The sequence below is a fragment of the Trachemys scripta genome, chromosome 22, assembly GCF_013100865.1.
Source record: "Trachemys scripta elegans isolate TJP31775 chromosome 22, CAS_Tse_1.0, whole genome shotgun sequence".
In the NCBI taxonomy this organism is placed as follows: Eukaryota; Metazoa; Chordata; order Testudines; family Emydidae; genus Trachemys; species Trachemys scripta.
In genome coordinates, this window is record NC_048319.1 from 4,789,471 (window position 1) to 4,817,325 (window position 27,855).

General features: G+C 60.1%; 1 protein-coding gene across 3 annotated transcripts; it reads left to right on the forward strand.

Moving 5' to 3' along the window:
• Positions 1–691: 691 nt before the first annotated feature.
• Positions 692–26,203, forward strand: CBARP (CACN subunit beta associated regulatory protein). 3 transcript variants are annotated; one of them, XR_004643771.1, is made up of 11 exons: positions 9,811–9,950; positions 10,398–10,470; positions 14,901–15,046; positions 16,907–16,968; positions 17,660–17,825; positions 18,728–18,902; positions 19,206–19,358; positions 20,481–20,688; positions 21,343–21,526; positions 23,078–24,611; positions 24,659–26,203. XR_004643771.1 is itself a non-coding variant. In XM_034755562.1 (10 exons), the coding sequence occupies exons 2-10, from the start codon at positions 10,423–10,425 to the stop codon at positions 24,204–24,206; spliced, it is 2,271 nt and encodes a 756-aa protein (XP_034611453.1). In that variant the 5' UTR covers positions 692–797; positions 10,398–10,422; the 3' UTR covers positions 24,207–26,203. The 3 variants fall into 3 exon arrangements, 2 of the variants coding, with proteins under 2 accessions (XP_034611453.1, XP_034611452.1); XM_034755562.1 differs by lacking the exon at positions 9,811–9,950 and adding an exon at positions 692–797 and having other exon boundaries at positions 23,078–26,203; XM_034755561.1 differs by having other exon boundaries at positions 23,078–26,203.
• Positions 26,204–27,855: the final 1,652 nt, after the last annotated feature.

Here is a 27,855-nt window from a genome sequence, read left to right on the forward strand (position 1 = left end):
TGTGGGCACTGCAGAGAACTATCCCAGTGCAATGCACTCTGGTCACTGGGCCCAGGCCCAGAGCAGAGCCTTTGCACCAGCTGGGGATGCCCCCATGGGCAGAATGGGCCTCAGAGGGCCTTTCCACTCGCAAGGCCTCTTGGTGCTGAGAGAATGGCATGCAGCCGAGAACAGGGCCCACGGGGGCTGAGGGCGTCTCCGAGCCGGGTCTCCTGACTCTGGCTGGCACGACAGGACTAAGAATAGCGGTGTAGATGGTCCTGCTTGCACTCTAAAACCCAGCAAGGGGGTGGGGAAGGGGGGCTCCAGTGGGAATCCCCATCCCCACAAGCCAGAGTCAGATGCCCCCGGCTCTGAGAGTCGCTATCATGGGGTGGTTTTTTGTAGTGTAGACGTACCCTGGGCCTCCCTTGGAGTGGAGTCATGCTGGGGTGAGGGAGAGAGGAGGACCATGGTTTATACACCTGGATTGTGAGGGGAGAGGCAGAACATCCATTATTCTAGGCAGGTTCTTTTGCAAAACGGTTGCGCTACATATTGGAGGGGGGGCGTCTTTTATATAATTTTCTCCTACATCCCCCATGATGTGCAATGCTTTCAGCATCCCCCCTCCTTCACCCTCCCGCTGCTGTTGTATGAGCGTTCCATCACGTGACTCCCCCCCCTCCCCTGCTCAGAGGTGGGTGGAACCCGTTTCATTCATAAATCCTCTGGCTTTTAAATCAAAATTAAGGTGCTGGGGATCGTTGGGAGCTCATTGGTTTTCCCCGTATATGGAGCCCATGAATTGCAATTAGGTGAGTGCCTCCCTACCCCGTCCCCCAGCCGTGATTCCGACCCGCGGTCAAAGCTGAGGTGGTTGTTGCCTCTTTGCAAACAGCGATGCCTCAAGACTGTGATTTTTTCTCTCTCTCTCTTTCAACCATCGGGCGCTTTCCGTGGACGAAACAGAGTTTAAACAAATGGGAAGGCAGCAGGGTCCTCTCTTGCACGGATCAGGTGTCTGGCTGAGGAATTGCATGCCTTCTTGTGCGGGGGGTGGGGGGAGTAACCAGGCAGAAATGTTGTTTACAGAGGGTGTGTGGGGGGGGGGGGTGAGGGGGGGCTGCATGCCATTCCTTCTGGCGATCGCGTTGTTTTTAAAAGCTTGATTGGACTCGCTAAAAGGGGGGAGGGGGCTGGCTCGCCCCCGTCCGAGCGATGCTGACCGGACTCAGCGCATGAACCCGATTTCCGTGCACACTAGGGAACGCGAGCAGGTGAAACTGACTCACAACGCGCAGGCCGGGCTTTCTCGCCCACCGCCAGGCAGAGCAGTTTGGGAAGATCCCGGGTGACCGCGATGGGAAAAGATCCCGAGGGAGCCGGGGTGGACAGGGAGCAACGCGGCTTGTGACAGCTTAAAGAGGGGGCGAGACAGAGCAGCCGGGGGCGAAGGTGCCGCGGAGACCCGGCTGTGTCTGTTTGGTCTGCATGCTGCTGGGGGGGTTTCACCCCTCGGCCCGAGGGACCAGACCCAGATGCAGAAGTGTTTAGTGACACCACGACCGACCCGCCATCATCATCATCTTCATCTTCATCATCCTCACAGGCAGCTGGCGAGACATCCCTTATACTAATACATTAAAAGAAAAGAAAAAACCCCCTCCAAGCCCCAGTGAAAAGATAGCGCATGGCTGGCAGAATTAATGGATTAAGATTCTGATCAGCTGATTGTATTACTACTGGTCCTCTGCGTGGGTGATGCAGTCACTTCCGTGTGTGTGGGTGAGAGAGAGAGATGGGAGTCGATCGCTTTTGTGTGTGGGGGGGGGGAGAAAAACCCACCAGGGGTCCTGCTGGGGCTGGGGCGAGCCGGGAGGGGTGGGAGTGGGAAGCTGCCTGGCTTTCAAAAATTCCCTCTTTGAAAGGAACGGGAGTATGTGCAGCGAGAAGGCAGCCCCCCCGCCCCAGCATCTCGCGATTGATTTTTGACATCTGGCGAGAGGATGTTTAACTATCCGCTGAAATCATGAGTACAGAGGATGCCGCGGAGCAGGGAGTCGGCTGAACGTAGGTGCTGGAACTAGGGGGGCTGCCCCCCCCCGGCTTGACGTGGTTTCCATCCTATCCAGGGTTTTCAGTTTGGTTCAATGGCTCTCAGCCCCCCTTCCCCACTCTGAGCGAGATGCTATTTCTGAACCCTCTCCCCAGGGAGGAGAGATCGCTTTCTTTTTTGGCCATGACGCTAATAGCATATTATTTGTAATGGTCTGTGACCGGAGTCTGTCCACCCCTTTCCTTATTAGCGTAATCGGTTATTTTGGTCTGGTTCAAACAAAAAAAAAACCCGGCAAATACGTCTTCGCCTATATTCACCCTGTCAGCTGACCTCGATTCTTTCTCTCCCAGCTGGAGAGAAAAACGAAATGTCAAGTAAAAACCTATCAGGAATCAGAATGTTAAAAAAAAAAAACCGAACACAGATTTGTATGTGTTGGATTCATTTGCTAACACAGAGAGAAACCCGCACACAGAGGAACACATACTCAGGTGCAGACACAGAGGGACATATGCACACAGATCTGCATGTGTATCACACACAATACGCAGAGTCACTACACACACACTCAGATCTGCATGTGTATCACACACAATACGCAGAGTCACTACACACACACACAGATTTGCATGTGTATCACACACAATACGCAGAGTCACTACACACACACACAGGTCTGCATGCATATGACACACACAATCTCACAGTACGCGCTGAAGGCCACGGACACAGTTCCGCATTCATGTTACACACATTAACACAATACACCCAGAGGGACACACACAGATCTGCCTGCATTATAGACACACCATACACATGCTTCCACACAGACACGCATGCATGTTATGTCCCTTTACTGCCTGTCACTCACACCACACACACGTGTCCACAGGCGCACACACACTCCTCCTTTACACACCCCTCCTCTGCCTACATCCATGCTCACGTTCTCAGGAAGGAATTTTGCTCCTCTTAAGCCCTGAACTGCTCTGCTGGGAACCCCTTGCACACAGCAATCCTACCAGACCAAGCAACCCCGGTTGCAACATGGCTGGTGGCACATAGTGGCTCAGAGCTGGCAGGACCAGCCTCCTAGCATGAAGGTGTGTGCGTGGGTATGAGTGTGTGCGCATTTGCATGTCTGTGACTTTGCTCCTCCCTTTGATCTGTCCATGGTTGAGGTTATTTCACACCCCCGCGAGCGTGTGATGCCTCTGGACAGGAAGTGAGGAATCTTCCACCCTCACCAGCACTGTCTCAGAGGCAGACTGGACAGGTGAACCAGTCTCTGGCTCCCCACATCCACCTCATAGGGGGTGTTAGTTCCCTGAGGCTGGTACAGGCCTCCCTTCTGGCCCCATTGCTGAAGGAGGGCAGGCTATGAAGTGCCCCCCCTGCTGCCAGACATGGGGAGCTTCGGGATATGAGTTGTGGCCCCTTTTGATCCCATTACAATGGAGGTACGGGGTGCATGAGCACTGAGCTGTCCAGACTACAGGAGTAGGTAGGTGGATAGATCCACCCATGACAAGCAGACCCCAAACTCACTGGCCTTGCATCTCTCCTCTGAAGCCCCGTTGCTGGGGATTGGCCTGGGTCTGGAGACCAGTCTCATACACGCAGCACTGATGCTCCCCTGAAGATGATGGGGAGTTCGGTTTGCGCCACCCATGGCCTCTTGGAAACCGGACCCCAGATGCCATGCAGTCCCCAGAGAGCCCAACTGAGCTGGCAGCTGGTTTTCTGCATACACGGCGCTTTGTGCACGTAACAGGTTTTTGTAGGCCGGCAGAGGAAGCCGTCCAAGGTGCTGGCGGGGGCGGATTGTAGGGAATCAAACGGCGCCGGCTGCCTGGCTGGCAGGATGCTCCCACGGCAGATGCAGCCCACCATGGCATGTTTACTTCTGTTTATCAAAACCTGGGCTGGCCTTGGAGAGAGATGGTGGGTGTGTATGAAGGCCCCAGTGTGGGATTATTATCATCTGCACGATGGTAGCCTCTAACTGTGGCTAGGTGCTGTACAGACAATGTTTTGAGACAGTCCCTGCCCTTAAGAACTGACAAGCTCAATAGACTAGACAGAATTATCCCCATTTCATAGGTGGGGAAACTGAGGCATGGAGCCAGTAAGTGACTTTCCCACAAGTGTACAGGGTAGGAACTGAGCCCACATCTCCAGAGTCTTAGTCCAGCACCGGAGCCACAACTTTCTCTCCGTGCTCAATCCGCCCCATCTCTCAGCAGCTGACCTCAGCTCTATAGGAACAACCAAAAGGCTGGAGTCATGGGCTCTGCCACTGGCCAGTTGGGTAACCTTGGGCAAGTCACAGGCCCGCTCCGTGCCTCAGTTTCCCCACCTGTAAAATGGGCGTAGCGATACTGACGACCTTCGTAAAGCGCTTTGAGAGCCACTGCCAGATAAGAGCCACTGGATCCTTGGCTGGAGTTCTAGACAGCCAGATTCAAGCTGGGCGTTAATGGCCAATGTGACTCCACAGCAGTTTGGGTCAGGAACTGGAAGATCCTCTATCCGAAGGATACTGGGTCTGCCCAGAGCGGGACTGAGAGGAGTAGGATTTAAGCAGGGTGCTGTCGTTAACGCTCAAGAAGCATGGGCAGGGATATTTAGTTACCACGAGTGGCCAGAGCCTTGGGGCAAGGCCCCCTTTGAAAGAGGGGTGCTGGCCACTGGTGCCGTCTTCATGGAAGCTCAGAGCTGATGGCAGTTTGCAGAGCGAGCCTGGCGCCAAATATACCCCAACCTTGCCAGCCACAGGAAACCAAGAACCCTTCCAGTCAGTAAGCACCAGGGCTCCTTGCTTATCATTCCCAGATTCCTTCATTCCTCCTATCCCCTCCTCCTCCTCACATTCCTGCAGCTCCATCTAGCCCTCCCCACGGAGAGGGGATATGCTGGAGGGACTTGGGGTTTGCTCAGCCCCAGGGCTTCCAGACAGGCAACGTATCCCCTGCCCCACCTTGCAGCCAGTCTTGGCAACCTGCTTCAGGCTGAGGGCTGTCCATGCAGCCACAGCAATCTGTGTGTTGGGGGGGAGGGGGAGAAAGTCGCTTTGATGCCCCAATACCCTGGTGATGTGCTTGTTAAACACATACAGTGAGAAGGAGATGGCCAGAGCCTGTTTTATGTATCATCCACATGGCACTGGGGTCCAGCCATACCGCACGCTGGAGTGTCTCTGAGGATCCCCGCCCACCTGGGGTTCCCCAGAGCCCAGCTTGTAGGGGGGCAGCAGCCATTCGCTCACTAAGGCATGGTGGGCCCAGCCCAGCCCCAGGCTCCGCCCTTCTTGCCCCACCAGCTCGTCCTTTCTCCCCCGGCCCCTGCAGCAGGCGGCGTCGACTGAAGCCTGGGTTTCCACCAAGTGTGAAGCGGCCTCTTGCCACGCCCCCCGCCCGGGCCCCTTTCATCTGGGGCCAAACATCTCCCGGGCGGCGCCAGCCCAGGAACCTGTCTCCTTACAGCGTCCGGGCCAAGACAATGGCGGCCTTGTTCCCCCTTTCTGTCACCATGGAGACAAAATTCCTCCATGATGGGGGGAAACAGGCCTGACATTCTTCCCATCTGCCTTCAGCTCCCTGGTCACCACAGCCCCCAGGCCCTTCCCCAGCTGCCCCCTTGCAAGGAGGAGCGGGGGACAGGCCAGCCCAGACCCAGCTGCCACTAGGATTGGGGTGGGAGTTTGGCACCAGCTCAAGATGCCCTGGGCATGGGTGACCTCAGGCCAGTTGAGGCAGGGAGGCCCGGTCCTAGCATGCTCCACAGGGCTGGCATTGCTGTCTCCACCTCAGCCTGCCCTCTCCCTCCATTCTGCTCTCTTCCTTTCTTTCCAGCCCCTTCTCTTTCCTCTTTCGCTGGGGACCCCAGGGTTTTGGGGAGTCAGGGGGTGGGTGGGAATCTTATTCTCCAGCACAGCCTGAAAGCCCAAATCTCTCTGACCCCGCGCAATACTAAGTTGACTGGAGCCCAGGTTTGCATGGGAGGGCAGCCAGCCCCTCCCCCAAGAATCTAGAGCCCTGTGCTGGGGGCGCCAAGGGAGTATGGCCAAAGGGGCACAGTGAGCGGATGCTCCCACTGGCACAAGCCCTCCACCCGGCCCTTGGAAGCTCCTGGCACTGACCAGGATGATGATCCGGGCAGTTCGAAGCAGCTTTCAGAGCTGGGAGTGGGAGGCAGCTGGGATCTCCCTCCTGGGGCAGGGGAGGACCTTGCTTGGCTAGGCTCAGGGTGCATCTCCAGGCAGGGATGGGGCAGAAGGAGCAGCTCCCTGATCTGGGGCCTCCTGCACTGGGGCTGGACTCAAGAGGCTCAGAGGTGCACAGCAGCCACCCCCCAGGATGGCCCATCGCTGGCTAGTCAGTGCCTGGCTGGTGGCACCACTTGGCTAAGAGAGTGGTGCTGTTTAACTCGCTAAGCTGCTGCCACCTTTATGGGCACCCCTCCTGCATGCTCCCCCTTCCAGGCTGAGTGGTCTCATCCACGCATGGGGGGAGGGGGGAGGGAGGCAGATGGGAAAGACCCAGCCCCTTCTCTCACCCCACCCCCTGAGCAGCTGGTGGAAGAAAGGTTGGTCCAGTGGCTAGAGCAGTGGGAAGCCCAGTTCAATTCTTGGCTCTGTCACAGACGCCGCGCGTGACCCTGGACAAGTCTCATAGCCTCTTTTTGCCTCAGTTTCCCCATCTGTACAATGAGGATAATAACACCGCCCTACCTCGTGAGGGGTTGGGAAGGTACATTAGAGATGGGGAAAATGCACAGGTGTGATAGTAGTAAAGACCAGATAAGTAGCAGAGACAGATACTGACATTGGGTTGGGGAGGCCTTTCCCCCCATGTTGCTCATAGTGGTACACAAATAGGTGCATAACTCCTTCTGAAATATCCAGGATTGTCCCTGGGACATCACCACAGCCTAGCTGGCCCAGCTGTTCCTAAACATCTGTACAATGATGGAGTCATCCTAGGGGAGGTAAAGGCCTCTGTGGCTGAGAATCCCAATCTGACTCTACCTGAAATCAGAGATCTGTCTCTTTAACTGTTACTATTTGTATGACAGTAGCACATGGAGACCCATCCAAGAGGGGAACCCTGTTGTCCCAGGTGCTTCACAGACATTCAGAGAGAGTCCGTCCCGGCAGACAGGACACACGAAAGATGTGAGGGGAAACAGTACCAGCTGCTCGATGAATATTTTATTCCTGATCTGATTTCAAATGGATTTTCAAATAGCCCCAACCGTCACCAGAGGAGAGCAGAGATGGGGGGAGAACTCCCCGTGGTTTGAAAGCTCCTGTGCCTGGCAACAGGCCACGTGGCTGATGAAACAGACCCGTGGCCCCAGGGAGAGGGAGTTCCAAGCCTGCGCTGATTGTTAGAAGACAGTTCTCTCTAGGGAGGAAGGCTCAGGTACAGACTTCTGTATTTTAACACTCAAAATCCAATTCAATCCCTGCCTCCCATCAAGCATCTAAATACCCCCCTCAAGTCCCACCCCCACCATACCTGCCAAATATCCCAGAGATAAAATTAACTTTGCAGCATGCTCAGGAGTTTAACAGGGCCAGGCTCCGCTTGTGCACTGAAATGCAGCCCGCTCTGGGGTAGAACGTTAACAGCACACAGCAACACTATACATCCGCTTTCAAGGAACTAAGGAAGCAGAATGTAATTGCAACCACGGAGCCAGGTTCTCTCACCCCTGTGCTTGTGGAAAGCACCCACAAGTCTTTAATGACCCTGAGCAATCAGGACATCTTAGTTTCCAATCTGATCCTAAAGAGGGCACCAATATCCCATTGACTCAAAGAAGGGCACCGCTTATTGGCACTGAGTCACTCCCACCACTCCCTTCCTTTGCTCCGCTCTAGGATACAAGCAACATCCACTGACAATTACAAGCTACAGCAGGAGAAGAGGCTACTGCGTTTCTCCTCTACAGGTCTCCTCTTCCAGATCTGAACAGGCCTGATTCTACTTAGCTTATGAGAACTGACAAGATCACAGTCAGGTGGCAGCCGTGAAAGCTACAGTGCCCCTCTCCCTTCTGAAATGCTGTCTGGTTCTCTTCAGAAGTCACCCCCCAGCAATTAGCTGCAATGTTCTTCCTTAAGGTTGGATGCAGGCTCGGGAGAGGCCGGTGGGGTGGTGGCTAAAACACTGCCTGTGAACCTCCCCGCGGTGACAGCTAGGGCAGTGAAAGCAAGGAGACCCAATTGTGTTAGGTGCTGTACACACACATAGCGTCTAGACAAAGGGCTCATTTTACAGGAGGGCAGCTAAGGCCCAGAGAGATTCAGTGACTCTCCCACGATCACGCAGAACCGGTGGGAATCAAACCCAGTCCCGCCTAAGTTCCAAGCCAGTACCTGAAGCACACGGACAGTTTTCCTCTCCTAGCTGGGCCCCCTGAATGCCTTTCCCTTACACTGCCACCCTTGCTGAGCCGGGATGGCTGTAAACCAGGACGCCTGAGAATGAAATCTCCATGGACCATCACCAATACCCTGAGCCATCCATTTCTTTCCTTTCTGAGCCGCTGACGATGGCCGGAGTGGTTCTACAATCACCCGCCGTTTCAGCTTTGCTCGTGGTAGCATTGGGGGGACCCCTACTGAAGAGAGGGCTCTGGGGGCAGCTGGTGGGGCTTCATGCACCAGGCCGGGGTGTTTCAAATGCTGGCACCTTGTCTACTGGAGGGCTCCTCCCAAGGCTGGTGCCGTCGCAACTGGAATGGAGGCTGATTGGGGAGCAAAAAGCCAAGTGCGGACAAGGTCGGAGAGGGAGTTTGTGTTGGCGTGTGTTGCTGTGTGTGCATATGGAGGTGACCTCACCATGTAGGATGACCAGATGTCCTGATTTTATAGGGACAGTCTGGATTTTTGGGTCTTTTTCTTATATAGGCTCCTATTACTCCCCACCCCCTGTCCTGATTTTTCACATTTGCTGTCTGGTCACCCTATCGCCATGTGACTCATCTTAACCTTAATCCACGCCTGGGGTGTGGAGGCTGCTGTTTGTGTGCGTGGAGCAGGGACAATGTGAGGATGGAGCGTGAAAGAGAACCGGGAAACTTGGTATGCCCCATACAAAGGAGAGGAGGCCATGGGGTCTAGTGGTTAGCGCAGGGGGCTGTGTCAGGACTCCTGGGTTCTACTCCCGCCCTGGGAGGGGCGTGTGGCCCCACCCACCTGCTATCCATGGCACGTCTAGCTCCCATCCCAACAGGGAAAAGGTGGCCCCAGGACCAGTGAGTGAGAGTGGCTAAAGGAACTGCTGAGGTGTCCTGGGGCCTCACCCGTGAGATGCTGCAGCTCCTCTCCCTCCACAGGGCGGATTGCTCCCGGGGAGGAGCCGGGGCAGAGTGGGAGGCAGTGAATGGGTCAGTGGGGGCCGCTTTCCCCAGATCCATTCATCCCCATATGCCCCCCACCCACTCATCCCCATCCCCATCTATACACCATCCATTCCTCCCTCCCTCTACTCATCCACCCCCATCTCTCTCTGGCTTGACCCCATCAAGCTGTCCCTGTAGCCGCCCCCCAGCCCAGACACTCCCCCTCTCTAACCCAGCACCGTGCCAGCCCAGCCCCCCCGGCCTTGCCCTAGGGCCGGGGTTAACCCCTCCCCACGAGCCCCGGGGCGGGTGCCACACGCCCTGGCCAGCGATCTGAGCTGGGAGCAGCCGCCGCCCCGAGTCACTTTCACGCGTGGGCTCGAGTCGGGGCTCTCGGCGTGCAGCGGCTGGGTGGGCGGGTGAGCTCATGGAGCCGCGTGGGGAGGGGACGGCGAGGGGGAGCCGGTGTCTGCGCCGCAGCAGCCTTCAGAGCACAGGGGCTGGCGGCTTCCCTGCCGGGCAGAGGATGAGCGAAGCCCCCGGCGGACTGGAGCAGGCAAGAGGAACTGGGGGGTTGGGGGGGGCAGGGAACCAGAGCGAGAAAGGGGACGGGGTGGGGGGGAACCGACCCCATCACACCCCAGTGTTAGGAGCCCCCTGACTCCTACCAGCCTCCGGACGATCCGCCTTGGATCCGATTCTGCCTCCCTTTTCTAATTCGATTTACCTGGGCAGGCATTAGCCGAGAGGAAGTGCAGGGAAGGGAGGAGACGGTGTGTGCGATGGGGCGGGGGCTGGACACAGGCAGCATCCGAGCCCACCCGCGATTGGTGCTGCCGCCCCAGCCCGTGTGAACGGGGGGCGGCGAACCGGGATCAGATCCGGAGCGAGGCGCCCAGCCCAGCCCCAGCGCGTCCCCTTCACTTCTCGCCTCCACGTGCGGGATTTTCATTCTTTTGTTCCCGGGGTGTCATTTTTGCCTCTTGCTCTTCCCGACTCCCAGGAGGATTTTCCAGCTGGGACAGACCATGAGCAATGACTTGACTGCCTGGGACAACACGACCGAGAGCACAACGGTACGTGCCCCAAGGGGGTGGGGTGGGGTGGGGGGGAGCTGGATTCCCCACATCACTCCTGGCCCCTTGCCCTCGGGCCCCTTGTCCCCCCTTGCACTGGGGTCCCCAGGTGAGGCTTTGCACCTGCCTCCTTTCCAGGCAGGAGACCCAGGTTTGAGGCTGTTTGAGATCCATGCCATACCTGGGGGGCAGGACGGCCAGAGCCCCTGGCTTAGCTAAGTCTTCCCCTCCCCAGCACCTCCTGGGAAGCTGTTCTGCTCGGGAAGCTGGAGGGGATCTTCCCCATGTTCTCGGGAATAGGGGGAGACAGATCTTCCCGTGGGCATCCCAGGAGATTATCCCGCAGCACCTGTCTCCCATGAGCTGCACCTGCTGCTCAGAATCACTCCCTTGCTGTTCTGGCCGGCGGGATGTGGGGCCGGCTGCTCAGGGTGTGGGTCTGAGAGCAGTGGGAGGGAAAAGGCCAGGGGAAGCAGCAGGCTGGGAGCTTTGGTACCTGTCGATATTATTCTTTGGGGGTGGGGTGGGGGGAAAGGGACAGGTCATTTAACAAAGCTTCCCCATCCATGATAGACACAGTCCTTCCTCTGGGGGTCAGTGAGTCACACACTCCGGCAGGTCACTTGGTGATGGATACGGACATCAGCAGCTAAGCCACCGAATGACCATCAAAGTTCATGCTCCAGGGCCTTGGATGGGCATTTGACCACAGGGGTCAGGAATCCCTTTAACCCCTCCACATGCAACATTGTCACAATAGGCCTAGTGCATTATGGGAAGTGAGGGCCTTTCTGTGATGCCCTGGGTACTGTCCTACCAGATGGAAGTGGCCAAGAGGTGGGATTCTGTCCATCTGGCTAGCCAGGTGCAGTTCCCATGTCCCTCTATCCATAGAACCTAATAGCAGAACTCCCCCAACTATACCAAGGCCCGGATTTGGCCTCATAAGAATGGCCATATTGGGTCAGACCAAAGGTCCATCTAGCCCAGTATCCTGTCTTCTGTCAGTGGCCGATGCCAGGTGCCCCAGAGGGAATGAACAGAACAGGGAATCATCAAGTGATCCACCCGCTGTCGCTCATTCCCAGCTTCTGACAAACAGAGGCTAGAGACATCATCCTTCCTACCCTGTATGAAGATGGCACCAAGCTGGGGCAATCTATACCTGCTTCTGGTACCTGCTGTTAGTCTCACTTGCACCATGACCTGGTGCTTAGGTAAAGAGGAAAATAAGCTTAAAGCCCCCCACCCCTCCCCGCAGTACCTCACCCAGGGGACATTGCTGGTGAAAGGACTGCAGGGCTGGGCCTTCTACCTTCCATCCTGGGCTACGTCGGTCATCGCTCTGATGAAGGACCGGGCATGCCACCCCGATGTTTTACAGACCCCTGAGGCTGGGATCAAGGGAGGGATTGATTCTGTGCATGGTTTTGTCAGCTCTTCTGGGTTATAAAGTCACGCCGCGAATGGAAACACCTCACATCAGGCATTCTACACCTGCTCTGCTGCTAATAATCGGTCTGTGCTCACAGGGACCAGATCCTGGTCTTTGACCAAAGTAAATCCAGTTTGGCTCTGATGATTTTAGTGGGGTGACTCCGGAGTCACCCTGACGTAGCTGAGAGCAGAGCCTGTCTTCCGTGAGTGTTAGTCGAGGGAGCAGCCAGGGGTCTCCAGATGAGGGGGCTATTCCAGCTTATGCTGGAATCCGGCCACTGCTCAGATCTTGGGGGCGGCTTCAATGTTCTGTATCCAGCCGGAGCCCCTGGGGTTTTTCCACCCCTCCCTCCCCAGGGCTAGCCCACCCCCCAGGGTATTGGGCACTCCCCTGCCATGACATCAGAGCAAGCCCGAGAAAGCCAGTTGGCTGCCTGTGTCATGTCACACAGCAGCTCCCGCCCAGCACAGAGTGCCACCTGCGAGCGGGTATTTCCAGGGCAGGAAGAATTCGTGTAGCCAGATTGGGAGGCGGGTGGCGCATGGTACTGGGGTCACTGGCTGTCCTGGGAGAGAGGGAGGAGAGGCCAGACTCTGCCAGTGACAGAGAGACTCAGGGGGAGGAGTGAAAGACAGTGGAGCCAAGGCAGAGGAGAGAGAGATGATGGGGGTGAAGATACCCAGGGCCAGGCGAGTGGGAGAGGGAGCCGGAGGCCGTAAGACACAAGGGGAGCCGCAGCAGCGGCCACCCACTCCGCAGTGGACATCTGCTCAGTGACTGCAGTAGGGAGTTTAAGAGCTCACAAGCAAAGTCCGTGAGTCATCCACCTTCATGCTGGGCCCTGGGGAGATGACTCTGCAGGAGCCACGGAGGAGGGCTGGGCCCAGATGGGTTCCTAGAGCTTAGCTAGATAGAGGCGGGTGTATCGCGACGGGTGGGTATGTTGGGGGAGATGGATGGATACACAGATGAGTGTGTGTGGAGGTAGAGGGATGGATATACAGATGGGTGTGTTGGGGAAAGAAGGGGTGAATGGATACACAGATGGGTATGTGGGGGAGGGACGGACCGAGGGAGGGAGGGGTGGGTATGTGGGAGGACAGACCGAGGGAAGGAGGAATGGGTATGTGGGAGGATAGACCGAGGGAAGGAGGAATGGGTATGTGGGGGGGAGGAACGGACAGAGGGAGGGGTAGGTATGTGTGGGGATGGATGGATGGATGGATGGATGGATCGATGGGTGTGTGGCAGGAGGGAGTGGTGCATGGATACACAGATGGGTGTGTGGGGAGGGATGGATAGATACACAGATGGGTGTGTGAGGGAAGGGTGGGGTGGATGGATAGATGGGATGAATATCCCATCATGCCTTTGTCCGTCTCTGCCAGGGCAGGGGCTGGAGCATCAGACTGGCTGGGCAGGAGGCCGGGGTCCCCTCCCCCATACCATGTGTGATTCCTGGTACCCCCAAGATTCTCCCTTGCACCAGGGCAGCTGATTTCTAGCTACGCCTGGCCCAGCTTGCTCAGAGCCCCCCCGGGCAGCAGCGAAACCCTCAAATGTGAGGGTAGGAAACAGAACAGGATTAGCCAGGGTCACCCTCAGCTGCACTGCAGTCTGTGGCTGAGAGCACTGGGATTCAGCTACCGGTCCCCCCCGGCCGCCCCTCGGCCCAGAGGAGTGGCTCCCGGGGGCATGCGGCTCGGGCTCGCTCTGTGGCTGGTTATCATCCCATTTTCCAGCTGAATTAAAAAATAGTCACGTGACTTTGGTTTCCTCCTGACATCACGATGCGTTGCCATGGCAAAGGCTCCCCTGTCACCTGACCAATTTAATGTTACGTTCCTCTCTCCCGCCCCCTCGGCCTCACCTCCCCTGACAGCCCCAGTGCTCCCCCTTTTCCCACCCCCCCACACCTCAGCTGTCACTTCCGTCCGGTGAGAGAAGCCCCAACTGATCCACGCAGCAGGGATGGGCTAAACTGGGGGAAGTCCAAAGGGGGAAGCCCCAGTGTCCCCCTGCCCCCTGGGTTTGGATTAAGGGTTAATGGCCTCGGTCTGGGATGCAGGACTCCTGGGTTCTATTCCCCGCTCTGGCTCTGCAGGGAGAGTGTGATCTAGTGGTTACAGCAGGGGGCTGGGAGTCGGGACAGCTGAGTTCTAGCCTTTCCACCCACCGTGCCCCTCCCCACCCCACTGCATGCTGCCTGCCCTCAGTGCATGCATGTCCTTGGCTAGGGCCAGAGGATATGGGAGGGAATCTCATCCCAGCCAGACTCTGTTCCCAGGAGGGCACATGGGGACCAAGGGGTGAAGGGAGGTCAGTAGAGATCATTGGGGTGAAGTCAGGTCAAGTGAATGCTCCCAGGATAGTGGCTGGGGTGAGACTTCGGCCAGGCAGGAGTCACTGTTCCCTAGGAGTGTCCTAGCTGCAGCCAGGGGGAGACACTGGCACCTGGGAGCAGGGATCAGTGGATGAGCCCCCTGGGAAATAGCAGCCATCGCTCTATGGAGCAAACATGCCAGGGTCTGGGGGGAAGGTGGTGGAGCAAACTGGGGTTCTCCCAATGCAGGAGCATCAGCTTTCCGAGTGTGGGGGGGATAAACCTCTAAGCCCCTGGGGGAAGAAGAGACGCCTCCAGTGAGCAGCTCAATGCAGAATGGCCCATGCACGGCCAGCAAGGACTGGACGCTGTCAGAGATGGGCCTCTGCTCTGCCTTCCCAGCTGCCCCCGTGAGCCTCTTCCACACACACTTGCACACGGCCATCTGCTCGTGCCACAGGCGTGTTTCACGAGGACCCACTGCCGCCCAGCTGGGAGGGGGGGGCGAGGAACTGTCAGAGCGTGGGCCCTGCTACCCTCGCGTGCCCCAGGCCCGTGAATGCCTTTACCATGCAGCCACTGGGGAGGCACCTGCCTGAGCCCAAGGGAAAGCCCCTGCACCGCCGGTGGGAGTGCGCCGGCCCCGTGCTCAGTCTGCTCTGCCCACAGACAGTGCCCGGCGAGGTGAACACGCAAGATGGGTATGTGCTGCTCCTCGTGCTGCTCTCCATCTTCATCGGAGGGACCCTGGTCCTGCTGTCCGGGATCCTGATTATCTGCCGCCGGTGCTGCCAGACGGACCGCAGGCACTCCAGGTAAGGGGCGGGGGGGCCTCTGCCATGCACTGCACCACCCACAACCCCCGGAGCCCGTCTGCTTGGGTCAGAGTGGCCAGAGCTTCTGCCTCGGTCCCTACAGTGCCCCCTGGTGGGAGAGGCTGGGACTCGCGTAGCTGGGAGCTCGGTAGCTGGGGTCCCATTTTCTCTATAGTGACTGGTCCAGCACCAAACATCTGAGTTCAGCAACCGCATTACCATAAAACAGTGCGAACGAAGGGGCTTCTGATCAGGATCCATCATGGCTGCGGAGAGGCCAGTGGAGCAGAAGAATTTAATTCCCTTGATTAGCAGTTCCGTTTCGCCCGGTGACAAACAGCCCTGGCTTCTGAGCTGGAGAGACGGGGAAAGCACCTCTCCCAGCTGCCAACGGCTTGAAGCCAAGCCCAGGCTGAGCCGTCCATCGAGCCCGGGGCCTATCCCTGCACCCAAGCTGGCACCCTTGTGCCCCTGCACTGACCCCAACCCTCATCCCCTACACCCAGCCTAGCATCCGTGCCCCGTGCCCCTGCACCGCATCCGTCCAGCCTGGCATCCGGGACCAGTGCCCCCCCCAGCGTCCGCCCAGCCTGGCATCCGGGACCCGTGCCCCTGCACCGCATCCGCCCAGCCTGGCATCCGGGACCCGTGCCCCTGCACCGCATCCGTCCAGCCTGGCATCCGGGACCAGTGCCCCCCACCGCGTCCGCCCAGCCTGGCATCCGGGACCCGTGCCCCCGCACCGCGTCCGCCCAGCCTGGCATCCGGGACCCATGCCCCTGCACCGCGTCCGCCCAGCCTGGCATCCGTGCCCCGTGCCCCTGCACCGCGTCCGCCCAGCCTGGCGTCCGGGACCCGTGCCCCTGCACTGCATCTAGTCCCCAACCCAGGTGCCCCAGCGTTTCTGCTCTGCACCCCAACCTGCTCTGTACCTGACCTAGCACCCCAGGCATGCACCCTGTACCCAGCCCAGCACCCCAGTTCCCTACATCCAACCTGAGCCTCGTGTCCCAGTCCCTGCCCGCAGCTCTGCACCGAGCCCTGTGCCAGCCCAGGTCCCATGGACCACAGCCATCCTAGAGACAAGCGGGTTTTCCTAATTCAGATTAAATCCCTGAGCAAAGGCCCGAAATCTCCCACTGTCTCCTGGGATGAGAGACCCCCAGGGCTGCCAAAGTGAGATGCCCCAGAATAGCTTCCCCCTCCCCTCCCAGGGACAGCTGGACTCCAGAATCCAGTCCTAAGACCCTGTGCATGGAGATGTGTACGTAATGTGTGTGTACTGTATAGACCGGAGCATGGTGTGCATGTGTGTGCCATATGGGCTGGTGTGGGGGTGTGTGCCATATAGACCGGAATGTGTGTGCAATGCACGGACCAGCACACTGTACGGCCTGGTGTGGACCAGTTTGGGGGTGCTGTGTAGACTGGCAGTGGGGTATGTGTGCACCGTGCAGACTGGTGGTGTTTTTGCACATGGTATGGACTAGGAGAGGTGTTGGGGTGTGCCCTGTATGGACTGGCATGGGTGTGGGAGCATGGATGTGCCCTAGAGACTGGCATGGGAGCTGTACTGAGTGCACCAGTCTGTGAATGTGCAAAGCCAGCCCGAGTGCTGCACCGCACTGACTCCCCTGCCAATGGGGCCCGTGGCCCGGTGTCTGGCTCCCTGCCTGTGTGTGCATGTGAGGGGGGGCAGTGATGACTAGAGCAGCCCCTTGCACCATTGGCTTGTGGGGTGGGGGACACTGTGAATAACCCATCTCCTCTCTTTTCTGTCCATCCTTTGCCCCCTCCCCTCTCTGGGCCCTGCTCCCGCTGTCTCTCCCCATGCGTCTGTCTCTCCCCCTTCCTTTGCAGAGCCAGTGATGACCCTGAGAAAACCAATACCACGTACCTGGATGACTCTCAGCCTCCGCAAGGTGAGCGCCCCCCAGCCCGGCCAGCCCCAGCCCTGCCCATGGGGTCGCTAGGGCTGGCTTTGTGTTGTCATGGAAACCGTTTCCCTACATCTCAACCCCCATCACGTGCAAATATACCTGCTGTTCACTGCGGGGAGGGGGGAGAGGAGGCTTTGGCTGCCCCCATGGCACTGAAGGACAGGGGTGTGGGGAGTCCCAGGAGCTGCCATCCTAAAGTCACTGGGGCCCTCCGTGCCTCCCCCCTGCAGCCCAGACGCCAAGGCCAAGCCACGGGGGCTGTTCACCCTAGTCAGCTGCCTAGAGCTATCACTAAATACCCGCCATGGGGGAGCACTGCCTTCTGCTGGGAGGGGCCGGACCGGGCACATATATCCCCTGCCGACACCCCCTGCCCAAGCGCTGCTGGCGGGAACCTGAGTGTGCTGCCATGGGCTGCTTGAGCTCCCCTGGGTGGAGCGAGTTTGCCGAATCTCAGCCCAGGTGTCCCACAACTGTTGGCACTAGCTTGTGCTGCTTCTGCTTCACCCCCTCCTCTCTCCACATCTCGCTGCCCCTCAGCCGTGGGGCCGCCAGCCTGGCCTCCTCCCGAGGCTACTAAGTCAGCCGGCCCCTGTGCCCACCAGAGGGGGTTCCCCCGCCACCCCCCTGCCCGGTGAGTGGGGTCTGAACCTCCCCTCCCCCGTCTCCACAGAGATCACCATCAAGGTGGACGACCCAGACTGCCTGTCGGCCTCCAGCTACCGGGATGTGGAGACGGAGCGTTTCCTCTCGTCCAGCTCCTCCACCGGGCGCCGCGTCTCCTTCAACGAGGCCGCGCTCTTCGAGCAGAGCAAGAAGACCCAAGAGAAGGGGAGGAGGTATGGGCGGGGAAGGCGGGGAGAGGCTGGGGGAGGGAAGAGGGGTGCAGCGGGGAGAGGGAGGGGGTAAAGGCTGTGGGGAGGGGAGGAGTGGAAGGGGTGGGTCAGGTTTGGGGGAAGGGGGTGTGGGGGTATGGGTCAGGGTTGGGGTGAGGGAAGGGTGTGGGGGATGGGATGGGGAGGAGTGGAAGGTGTGGGATATGGGTGAGGTTTGGGGTAAGGGGGTGTGGGGGTATGGGCATGGGGGAAGGGGTGTGAGGAATGTGTCAGGATTGGGGTGAGGGAAGGGTGTGAGGGGATGGGATGGGGAGGGGAGGAGTGGAGTGGAAGGGTGGGATATGGGTGAGGTTTGGGGTAAGGGGGTGGGGGACTATGGGTCAGGGTTGGGGTGAGGGAAGGGTGTGAGGCATGGGATAGGGAGGGGAGGAGTGGAAGGGTGGGATATGGGTGAGGTTTGGGGTAAGGGTGTGGGGGTATGGGTCAGGGTTGGGGTGAGGGAAGGGTATGTGGGGGATGGGAGGGGAAGAGTGGAAGGGGTGGGATATGGTCAGGGTTGGGGTGAGGGGGTGGGGGACAATGGGTCAGGGGTGGGGTGAGGGAAGGGTGTGGGGGAGGTACAGGGCAGGGGAGGAAGTGCAGGTTCCCCAGGTGGGCACTGAGCCGGTGCCCCCTGCAAGGTGGGGTTCAGTCTATCGCCCAGCCGGATGGCCCAGCCTGTGCCCCGGCTCCGTGGGGACAACGCGCTCTGAGGGGCAGGCTGAGGAGCTGGGCCAACGAGGGACTAGGCTGGGCGAGCGCCTCGGGTTGGGCCCATCCTGGCATGTGTGGCACCGGGGCTGAGGGGAGCGTTGGGAGCAGGGGGCCGGCTCCGGCGACTCCCCGTCACCCAGTGCCCGTGGCAGGTACACGCTGACCGAGGGGGATTTCCACCATCTCAAGAACGCCCGGCTGACCCACCTCCACGTCCCGCCGCCTGCTCTCAGAATCATCACCATCCACGAGTGTGAGTCGAGCGAGAACAGCCTGGCCATGTCGCCCCGCCTGCCCCCGCCCAAGCCCGGCCTCGCCATCTTCCAGGTGAGCCAGGGCTGGGGCAAGCACCCGCCCCCGGGGGGCAGGAGAGGGGGGCTCTGGGGACAGTGAGGGCCCCTCCTGGGGGGCAGGAGAGGGGGGCTCTAGGGGCAGTGAGGGCCCCTCCCAGTGGGGGACTCTGGGGGCAGTGAGGGCCCCTCCCGGGGGGCAGGAGAGGGGGGCTCTAGGGGCAGAGATGGTCTCTGCCGGCATGGGGTAGGAAGCACCTTGGAGGAAAAGACAGCCCAATCCCACCCCAGCTTCTGTCCTCTGACCCCCCAGTGGTTTCTCTGTGTCTCCGTCCCACAGCCCCCAGGGGGCACCCTGCCCCAGACAGCCCTGACCGCCCACGCCATGTGCCCCAGTTCCGCCCTGCCTGGCGACACCTACAACTCCACCGTGGACACCAGCTTCGCCGAAGCCAGCCCATCTATCTCCTCCTCCTCTGGAGAGAGCCCTTTGGTGAGTGCCCCCTCTTCCCCCCCCCCCGCAGACTGGGAGAGAGATCTCAGCACCCGTGGGTGCTGGGGGAGCTGGGGGAGTGGGGGCAGGAGGGTGGAAGTGGTGGGGGTGGGGACTCTCTCAGCCTCTTTGCACCCCACACAGACTCAGCGTGCCCTGGAGGGATGACTTAGCAGGCCAAGCATTGGGTGCCGCCCCCTCGGCTGGGGATCCCAGGCAGGGCCGGCTTAGCTCTTCCCTGTCCCAGCTGGAGACCAGGGAAGGGGGCGACTGCGGAATCAGCCCAGGAAAAGCCAACGCCCCTCTGGAACCGTGAGGGGGAGCCCTTGGCCAGCTCCCCGCTCCCCCTGCCTGTTGTGCTGGGCACTGCCTGGCCCCCTCCCTCCCCAGAGGTGGCTGCATTTCTAGAGTTATGTACAGAGTTAAGCGTTTTGATGGTCTTTGGGAGGCAGGGGCTTTAGTTGGGGTAGCGACCTCCCCCCGCAACCTGAAGGTTGTGGGACCGTCCCAGTCTTTATCGCAGTGTATGGACCCAGGGCTGGCTCCAGGGTTTTGGCCGCCCCAAGCAGCCAAAAAAAAAAAAAAAAGCGGCAATCGCGATTGCGATCTGCAGTGGCAATTCGGCAGGAGGTCCTTCGCTCCGAGCAGGAGTGAGGGACCATCCGCTGAATTGCTGCCGAATAGCTGGATGTGCCGCCCCCTCCAGAGTGGCCGCCCCAAGCACCTGCTTGCCAGGCTGGTGCCTGGAGCCGGCCCTGTATGGACCCCCTCACACGCACTGGGGGACCCTCGCTCTGCAGCAGGGTGAGCTAAGACCCCTTTGCTGGTGCCGAGGGGAGCTGGGAATAGACCAGAGTGGGCTCTGCCTCCCACTCCCCTTTGTAGGCCCGTGGGGGGTTGGAGACTCCGGCACTCACGCACTCCGGGAGCGGGCCGGGGCAGGCGGGAGCTCTGAGGGCATTGTTCACGGCTGGCTGCCCAGGTGGCCCTGGCATTGTGCGTGTCCGCTGTGCCGTGCACGGCTCCCTGCCGCCCCGTCGCCTCCAATCGCTCTCTGCGGCGCCCACCACCAGGAGTCACTCCTCCCCCCTCACTCTGTCCCTCCCCTTCCCCCGCTCCCAGTTTGAAGGGGCTGCCAGGAGTGCGAAAGGCACCGGAGCGGGCGGCGCCGGACCCGGGGAGCCCCCACCACCCCCTCCCCAGGGCACCGTGCTGCAGTTCTTCACCCGCCTGCGGCGTCACGCCAGCCTCGAGGGCGCCAGCCCCTACTTCAAGATCAAGAAGTGGAAGATTGAGAGCAACCAGCGGGCGTCCAGCCTGGACACCAGAGGTAGGTGCCCCCACCCCCAATCCTCGCGGGAGTGAGGGTCAGTCCTGGACCCCGGTGGTAGGGGCCACCCATCCCCCTACCCAGTTGAATCCAAACTCAGTGGCCACTCAGGGGCCCTGATGAGCCTTTGGCTTCTCCCCGGCGGCTGCCAGCCACAGGGGCCGGCAGTCCCAGTGTCAGGGGTGCTCGTTTCTGTGCCTCATGCGCCCGTCTGCCCAGCTCCCATCCCCTGGCACCCCCTGGGAACGGCTCCCGGTCACTGGCCAGGTGGTTCTGTCTAAGGCCACCTCCACTGTCAAAAGTGGATCCCACAGCCCAGCCGGGTCCCTGGCACATGACTGAAGGCGAGTGAACAAGCCGCAGGAGATCAGCCCTGTCCAGAGGGGTCAGAGGGGTTAGCCTGGGCGGGGTCCGTTACCCAGCATGCCCAGGGCGCGAACCCCATATTTGCCACGGGAGGTGCTCGGGGTGGCGGCTGTAGGATTAGAGCAGTGAGGTGATCCCTGGAAATGGCCAACGAACGCAGCAAAAATGACCCAGAGCCCATTTTGCCTTGTAATTACGTCCCCCCTGCTTCTGCCTCCACCCCCCCAGCCCCTCCCCTCTCCTGGTGCTCCCCCCTAAAACCCCCACTTGCCTTTGCCTGCCTTTCAGGCTCACCCAAGCGGCGTCAGTTCCAGAGGCAGCGGGCGGCGAGCGAGAGCATGGAGCAGGAGGACAGAGACGCCCATCAGACAGGCATCATCCAGTACATTGCCCGGACAGATGACATAGCCTTCCGCCCCATGGCTGGGCCCTTCCTGCCATCCCCCTCCAGCCCCCCACCCTCTCTCGGCAGGTATTTTTCAGTAGATAGAGGGGATAGGGATGGCTGGGGCAGGGGACACTAGCTCAGGGGGTGGGATGGATGGTCTCATTCCCAGATGTCAACGTCCACCCCCGGAAAACCAGGTCATAGGCGGAGAGAGATTTCAGCCCCCATTCACACTTCCCTTTGGAAGGGCCCTCTCATAGGGCGCTCCTGCCCCCCCCCCACTTCAGGCACCCTCTGGCATGACAGGAGCGCCTGCCTCCATTTCCCCTCATTTCAGCTGTACCAAGCACGCAGTCTCTCAATGTCCCATGCAAAGTTGCACCCCTGGGCGTATTTTATTGACAGGCACGTACAATCGTCCAGAGAGTGCTCACAGTGAAACCACTCTCCCAGTTTCCACAGTAAAGCAGAGGAAGACACTGCAAAAAGGGAGGGAAGGATAGCTCAGTGGTTTGAGCATTGGCCTGCTAAACCCAGGGTTGTGAGTTCAATCCTTGAGGGGGCCATTTAGGGAACTGGGGTAAAAATCTGTCTGGGAATTGGTCCTGCTTTGAGCAGGGGGTTGGACTAGATACCTCCTGAGGTCCCTTCCAACCCTAATATTCTATGATTTTCCACACACCCTCTCCAGGGCCATCACTTCCAGGTTCCCCCACCTGGGAGTCCCCCAGCGCTCGGTGCCTGGTTCCTCTCTGCCCTTGTTCCAGAGCTCCCTGCAGCCCATCACCCTCAGAGTGACCAATCTCATGACTCCTTGCCAGCCCCCTGGCTCTGATCCTGCAGCAGGCCAGCCCCTCTGCTGGACACCTCCCCCTTTGCTGTGCTCCTCCCATCTGCCCATGCCTGCCTCTGGGTCTCTCCCTTTGCAAGGCCCACCTGGTGCACTGGCCTCTTATTTCTTCAAGGGCCAGAGTCGCCCCATGACAGGCCCCCCCATAGGTCTGGGGTGAGGCCCCCAGTCCACCCAGGGAGACCTGGAATTCTTCCTCAACAGCTCTGGGGCAGCAGCTGCGTGGGAGGTGTCATGCTGGGTGCAGGGCAGGGGAACGGGCTTGGCAAGGAAAGGGACGCTGGCGCCGGACACCCACCCTCCCTCCGGGGTGACTGCCCCCTGGTGCTCTTAGTGCCATCAGGGCCACGCAGGGCAGAGATGGTCATTCCCTTTGCCCGGCTGTAAATGTTGGCACATGGAGCTGCGTAGCGGAGAGTCAGTCCTGCCCCAGGCGTGGGATTGGGGCTGTCTCCTGCTATACCTAAACCCCAGGGTCAGCTGGAGAGATACCCAGGGCAACCTTTATCCTCTGCCTAGGCCTGGACGGGGCAGCAGGGTCAGAGAGGGAGGGGATGCTGAGGGGGGAAGGCGGGGTGGGGGAGATGGGGGCTGGGTGTGTGGGGAACAAAAGGCGTGGGAATTTCTGGTTGCAAGGACATGCAGTTGGATTGTAAGAAATGAAAATGTCCCTGTAACGTGCCAGGCTGGTGCCAGCCCAATGCTGATCCAACGCCTGCCTGCTGCTTCCCAGGGCAGCCCCTCTGCCCTGCCCGTGCTATAACATTAGTGGGTTTTGCCCCCAGGTTAGAGCCAGCAGAGGCGGGCGGGGGCAGCGTCCCCGAGGCGCCCAGCACGGAGCAGCAGACCATCTACCACGACATCTGGAGCCTGCGGGCCTCCCTGGAGCTGTATGCCTCGTCCGAGCAGAGCAACGACCGGGACTCCGTGCGCAGCGACGGGGGTGACAGCGTCTGCTCGGCCGGGGGCGGCATCCCCGGCTTCCCTTCTTCCCTGGAGGAAACTGAGGGCCTGGACGAGCGGCCGTGGGGCCGGCCCAGGCAGGAGAGTGCGGAAGCAGAGCCGGGCACACGCAAGCTGCTGCAGATGGACAGCGGCTACGCCTCCATCGAGGCGCCAAGCCGGGCGGGTGAGGACGGGCGCCCCAAGGACCAGACGGCCTCAGAGAAGCGCATCTGCTTCACCAGCGCTGGGCGCAAGGGCACCATCTTCGAGAGCTTTGAGGGGCATGAGCCCGAGGAAGAGGAGGAGGAAGAGGGGGCGGTGGGGGGGCCACTGCCCCACAGCCCCCTGGCCTGGTCCCCCTATGGGCAGATGTTCCCAGCTCGGGACGCGCTGCCCCGGCGGGACTACAGCATCGACGAGAAGACGGACGCCCTCTTCAACGCCTTCGTCCGTCACGACCCGCAGTTTGATGACTCGCCCCTGCGCGCCAAGCACCGCTCCCGCACTCACTTGCGCAAACAGTGGCAGCGCTCCAAGCAGTACAGCGACCCCGGCGTGCGCTACCCACCCGCCCTGGAGCGCCACCGGACCCCGCTGCGCCGGGGAGACAGCCTCAACTACCCACCCGACAGCCGCTACCACGGCACTCTGCCTCGCATCGTCAGCACCGAGGAGGCGGGCGAGGTCGGGGACGGCTCCGCCGTGGCTGACGCCGACGCCAAGATCCAGGTGATAGAGGAGGAGCCGTCCGAACTGGCTGGGGACCCCAAGCTGGCTTCCGATCCGTATGACGAAGACTGCCCTGGCAATGGCCAGGGCCCGGGCTGCGGCCCCCAGCCCCTAGGGTCTGAGCTGATGGACAAGATCATGGGGGGGTTCGAGGACAGGCTGTACGGGCACTTGAGAAAATCGAGAGAGAGTCCGGAGTGTCTGGTGGCCGTGGCCTCTCCCGACCACAGCCCCGTCTAGGGGGCAGGGGAGCAGACCGAGCTCGCTCATCCACTGAGTCAGGCTTCAGGGCTTCAACCCCTTCCACAGCTGGCACTGCCACCACGTTCAGGGCGTTCGAAGGGTGGCAGGGGGGTGCGGATCTGCCTGGACAGACGTGCCCCGTTCGAGGGGATCGGGCTCTGCCCGGACGTTCCCGTCACCTTGGAACGGTCCAGGGCGGGGGGCAGACTCAGCCCGCCCTGTTTGTCTGGAATGGGGGGTCCACTTGGATGTACCCACTGCATTCAAGGGCTTTGAGGGGCGCAGATCTGTACAGAGGTACCCGCCACGTGGGCGGGGTCCAGGGGGGCACAGATCCACCCAGACGTACCCACCCCAGGGTCCTGGGGGGCACAGATCCACCCAGACACACCTGCAATGTGGGTGGGTTCCAGGGGACACAGATCCACCCAGACACACCTGCAATGTAGGTGGGTTCCAGGGGACACAGATCCACCCAGACACACCTGCCCCATGGGTGGGGTCCAGGGGGGGATCCCCGGTGAAGCAGCCCCTACCCCCGGGCAGGCCTGGCAGCCGGAAGGGGTTGTTACGGAGGGGAGGAATGTTTGCCAAAGCAGGCGACTCTTTTCAAGGCACCTGTATTAATAACCCCCCCAAACTCTTACCTCACGCCGTAGAGCTGTGTAGCACATACGACACCCCCCCCAATCCTGGGGCACGGCCCCCTCCCCTGCACACCCCATGCCCCCCCACCCTCCTCTCTCTCTCTCTGATTTTTTACAAGCAATAACGTCTCTGTCCGGAATCGTCCTCGCACAGAAGGGACCGGGGCTGGGATCCGCGGTGCTGGGAGTGGAGGGGGAGGGGAGATGGGCCAAGCCCCCCCCGAGCTGGCAACAGAGCCACCCCTGGGCTGGCGGCCTCCCCCTCCTTTTGATTTTGTCCACACTGAAGGAGGGGGAGGGCAGCTCCAAAATTGTTCCTGGAGGGAGGAGTCGCTCGGGGCAGCAAAGCATGGGGGGCGGGGGGAGTTTGAGGGCTGGGAAAGCTGGTGCCCCCCTTGTGCCAGTCACCTCCCTCCTCCCACCCTGGGGTAACCTCGAGCCAGGGCAGGGCTCGTGGGCTCTAAGCTGGACGCTCTGGTGCTAGGACCCACAGGAAAGGGGGCACATGGAGCTGGAGAGGGGCCCAGGAGGTGATGGTCCATAGGGGAGGAAAGGGGGAGTGAAGCTGAGGCTTCCAATGGGACAGGCCCTTCAGCAACTGCTGCTAGAAATATCTCGTTCTCCAGGTGCCAAATTGAGGGCGGGCCGGATACCCACACAGTGCCATGGGGGGCGGGGGGGGGCAGGAACTAGAGCCTATCCCAGATGTGTCTGCTTCCTGGGGGAGGGGGGAATGCTTGCTCCCCATTCCCCCCAAAACTAACCAGCTCCCCCTTTCTCCCTCCCTAAATTACTGGGCCCAAATGGGAGAGGGGCCTGGATCGAGCATGCCTCGGTGCAGGAGGGAAGGAAGTGGTGGTAAGATGGGGCAAAGGGGGAGTCAGATCTCCTAACTCCCCTTCTCCCCCCAACAACCTTATACCTGGAAAGCCAAGGCCCCCGCTCCTCCTTGAACTGCTCCCTGCCCCCAACTGGCTCCCCCCAATCTCCCCCAGGGAGCAAAGCGATGGGCTTTATTTATTATTTATTGATTTTTATAGAACTGGATGGATTTGCTGCTCCACGGGGGGGCGGGTTCAGCTTTTTATTGGGTTTTGTTCATGTTTCAAAGGATGAGAAGCAAAAAGCTTTATTATCCATAAGACTCGGTCAGCGCAGGGGCGGGGAGATGCCAGCCACATGTGTATCCCCCCCACCTTGGTGCTCTCGTCACCCCCGTTCCCGGCTGCGCTTCGACCTTTGCATGCGATCAAAGAGGCCGGGTCGTTCCTCTGCAGAGTCTGTCCAAAGCACTAACATGAAACCACAACTCAGCCTTTTTAAACCTATAAAGAAAGACCAAGTGTCGAGAGTTTGCCGCGCTCTGTTATTGTCTAAGCGCCTTCCTTCAGCCCCCCAGACGTGGCCAGGGCCAGCCCCTCGTTGGGCCAGGGGTGGGATTGGTTTTTCCAGAGTTTATTGTAAATGACGTGGCCTCCAGGGCAGCGCGAGGGGCACCAGACGGGCTCCCAGGGCAGAGGAATTCTAGCTAGGACTAAAGTGCCAAGTTTTGACAGCAAGGAGGGTGAGTCTTGCCTGGGGCAATGTCCCCAGGACTGGGGCCCCTGGAACTTTCCAGCCTGGAGGATCCATTTGCTCTTGTTGTCATTTACCCCACTACCAAGGGGGGCGGGGGGCTGTTCTGCTCTGGGCATCCCCCAGTGCCCTGGGGTGAATGATGGCACAGCAACTCTAGCCCTAAACCCAAGGGGAGGATGCCTTCCGAAAGACCCATTTTAGTCCAGCCCCAAATTCCTGGCCCAGAAGCAGGACTCTGGCCTATGCTCTGGGGTTCAGAGTGGATGAGCACCCCAGACCCTTTCAGCCGGCAGAAACTAGGACGTGCACGTCCCCTCTCCCCTGCGACCCCTTCCAGAGCAGAAAACACCAGCATTGGAAGCAATTCCTGCAGGCAGGTAGCAGCTTCCGCTCCTGCAATGGGGGCCCGGGAGCACAAGGCCTCGGCCTGGGCTGAACCTGCCTTTCTACGGACGACCCATCCTAGCAGAGCCCGTTCTGACTGCTGGAACGGAGCCCAGTGAGGCTCAGGGGCTGACAGCTCCTTCCAGGGCTGGCGGTGAACGCTGGGCACTCCCCGGTGGGCCTAGGAGGGGTTGGGCCCAGCTCCCCGGGGCTGGGGAAGGGGCTGCCCTCTCCAAGAAGCTGGCAACTGGTGAGCACCACCGGAGGAGACAGATGGGCAGGGCCCCCCGGCCCTAGGAGTGCAGCCGCGGAGGGAAGCTGGAGGGTAGGGCCAGGACTCAGCAAAAGGCACCGGAAGCCAAAATTCATCCAATGCATGGAGAGATCTCCTCCTCCAGGAGGATGGAGGACGACACAGGCAGCCAGAACCTACAGAGAATTGGGGGGGGGCGTGAAGGGGGGCGAATGACGACTATTTACAGTTCGCTAGACCAGGGGTTCTCAAAAGGTCATTGCATCACAACCCCCTTCTTACAACAAAAATTACTGCATGACCCCAGGCACGGCGAGTGGAGCCTGAGCCCACCCAAGTCCCGGTGAGAGGGCCAAAGGCTGCCCCAGGCAGGGGGGCGCACGAATGCCAAAGCCTGGGGCTGACGCCACGCAGGGGGTGGAGCTCGGGCGTCAGCCCCAGTAGGTCTAAAAGCCAGCCCTGGCGACCCCCTGAAAACGGGGTTGTGACCCCCCCCCCTTTGAGAAGGGCTGCGTTAGACCCGGCAGCTGGCAAGGCGCGGGATAGATGAGCAGCATTCCTGCGAAGAGCAAGTACAGGGAAGGCCAGGCCCAGCTTCTGCGGCAAAGGCTGATTGCAGGGACCAGCTGCCCTGCTACCCCATCCCTTACATGGGGACAGCCCTAGGCCCTCAAGGATTCAGCAGCAGCACTGGCCCCTGCCCCCTACGGCTGGCTCAGGGCAGCTTTGGCATCAAGAACAGCCGCAGGATGTGCCCTTTGTCTCCAAGTGTCCAGGGGTGTTC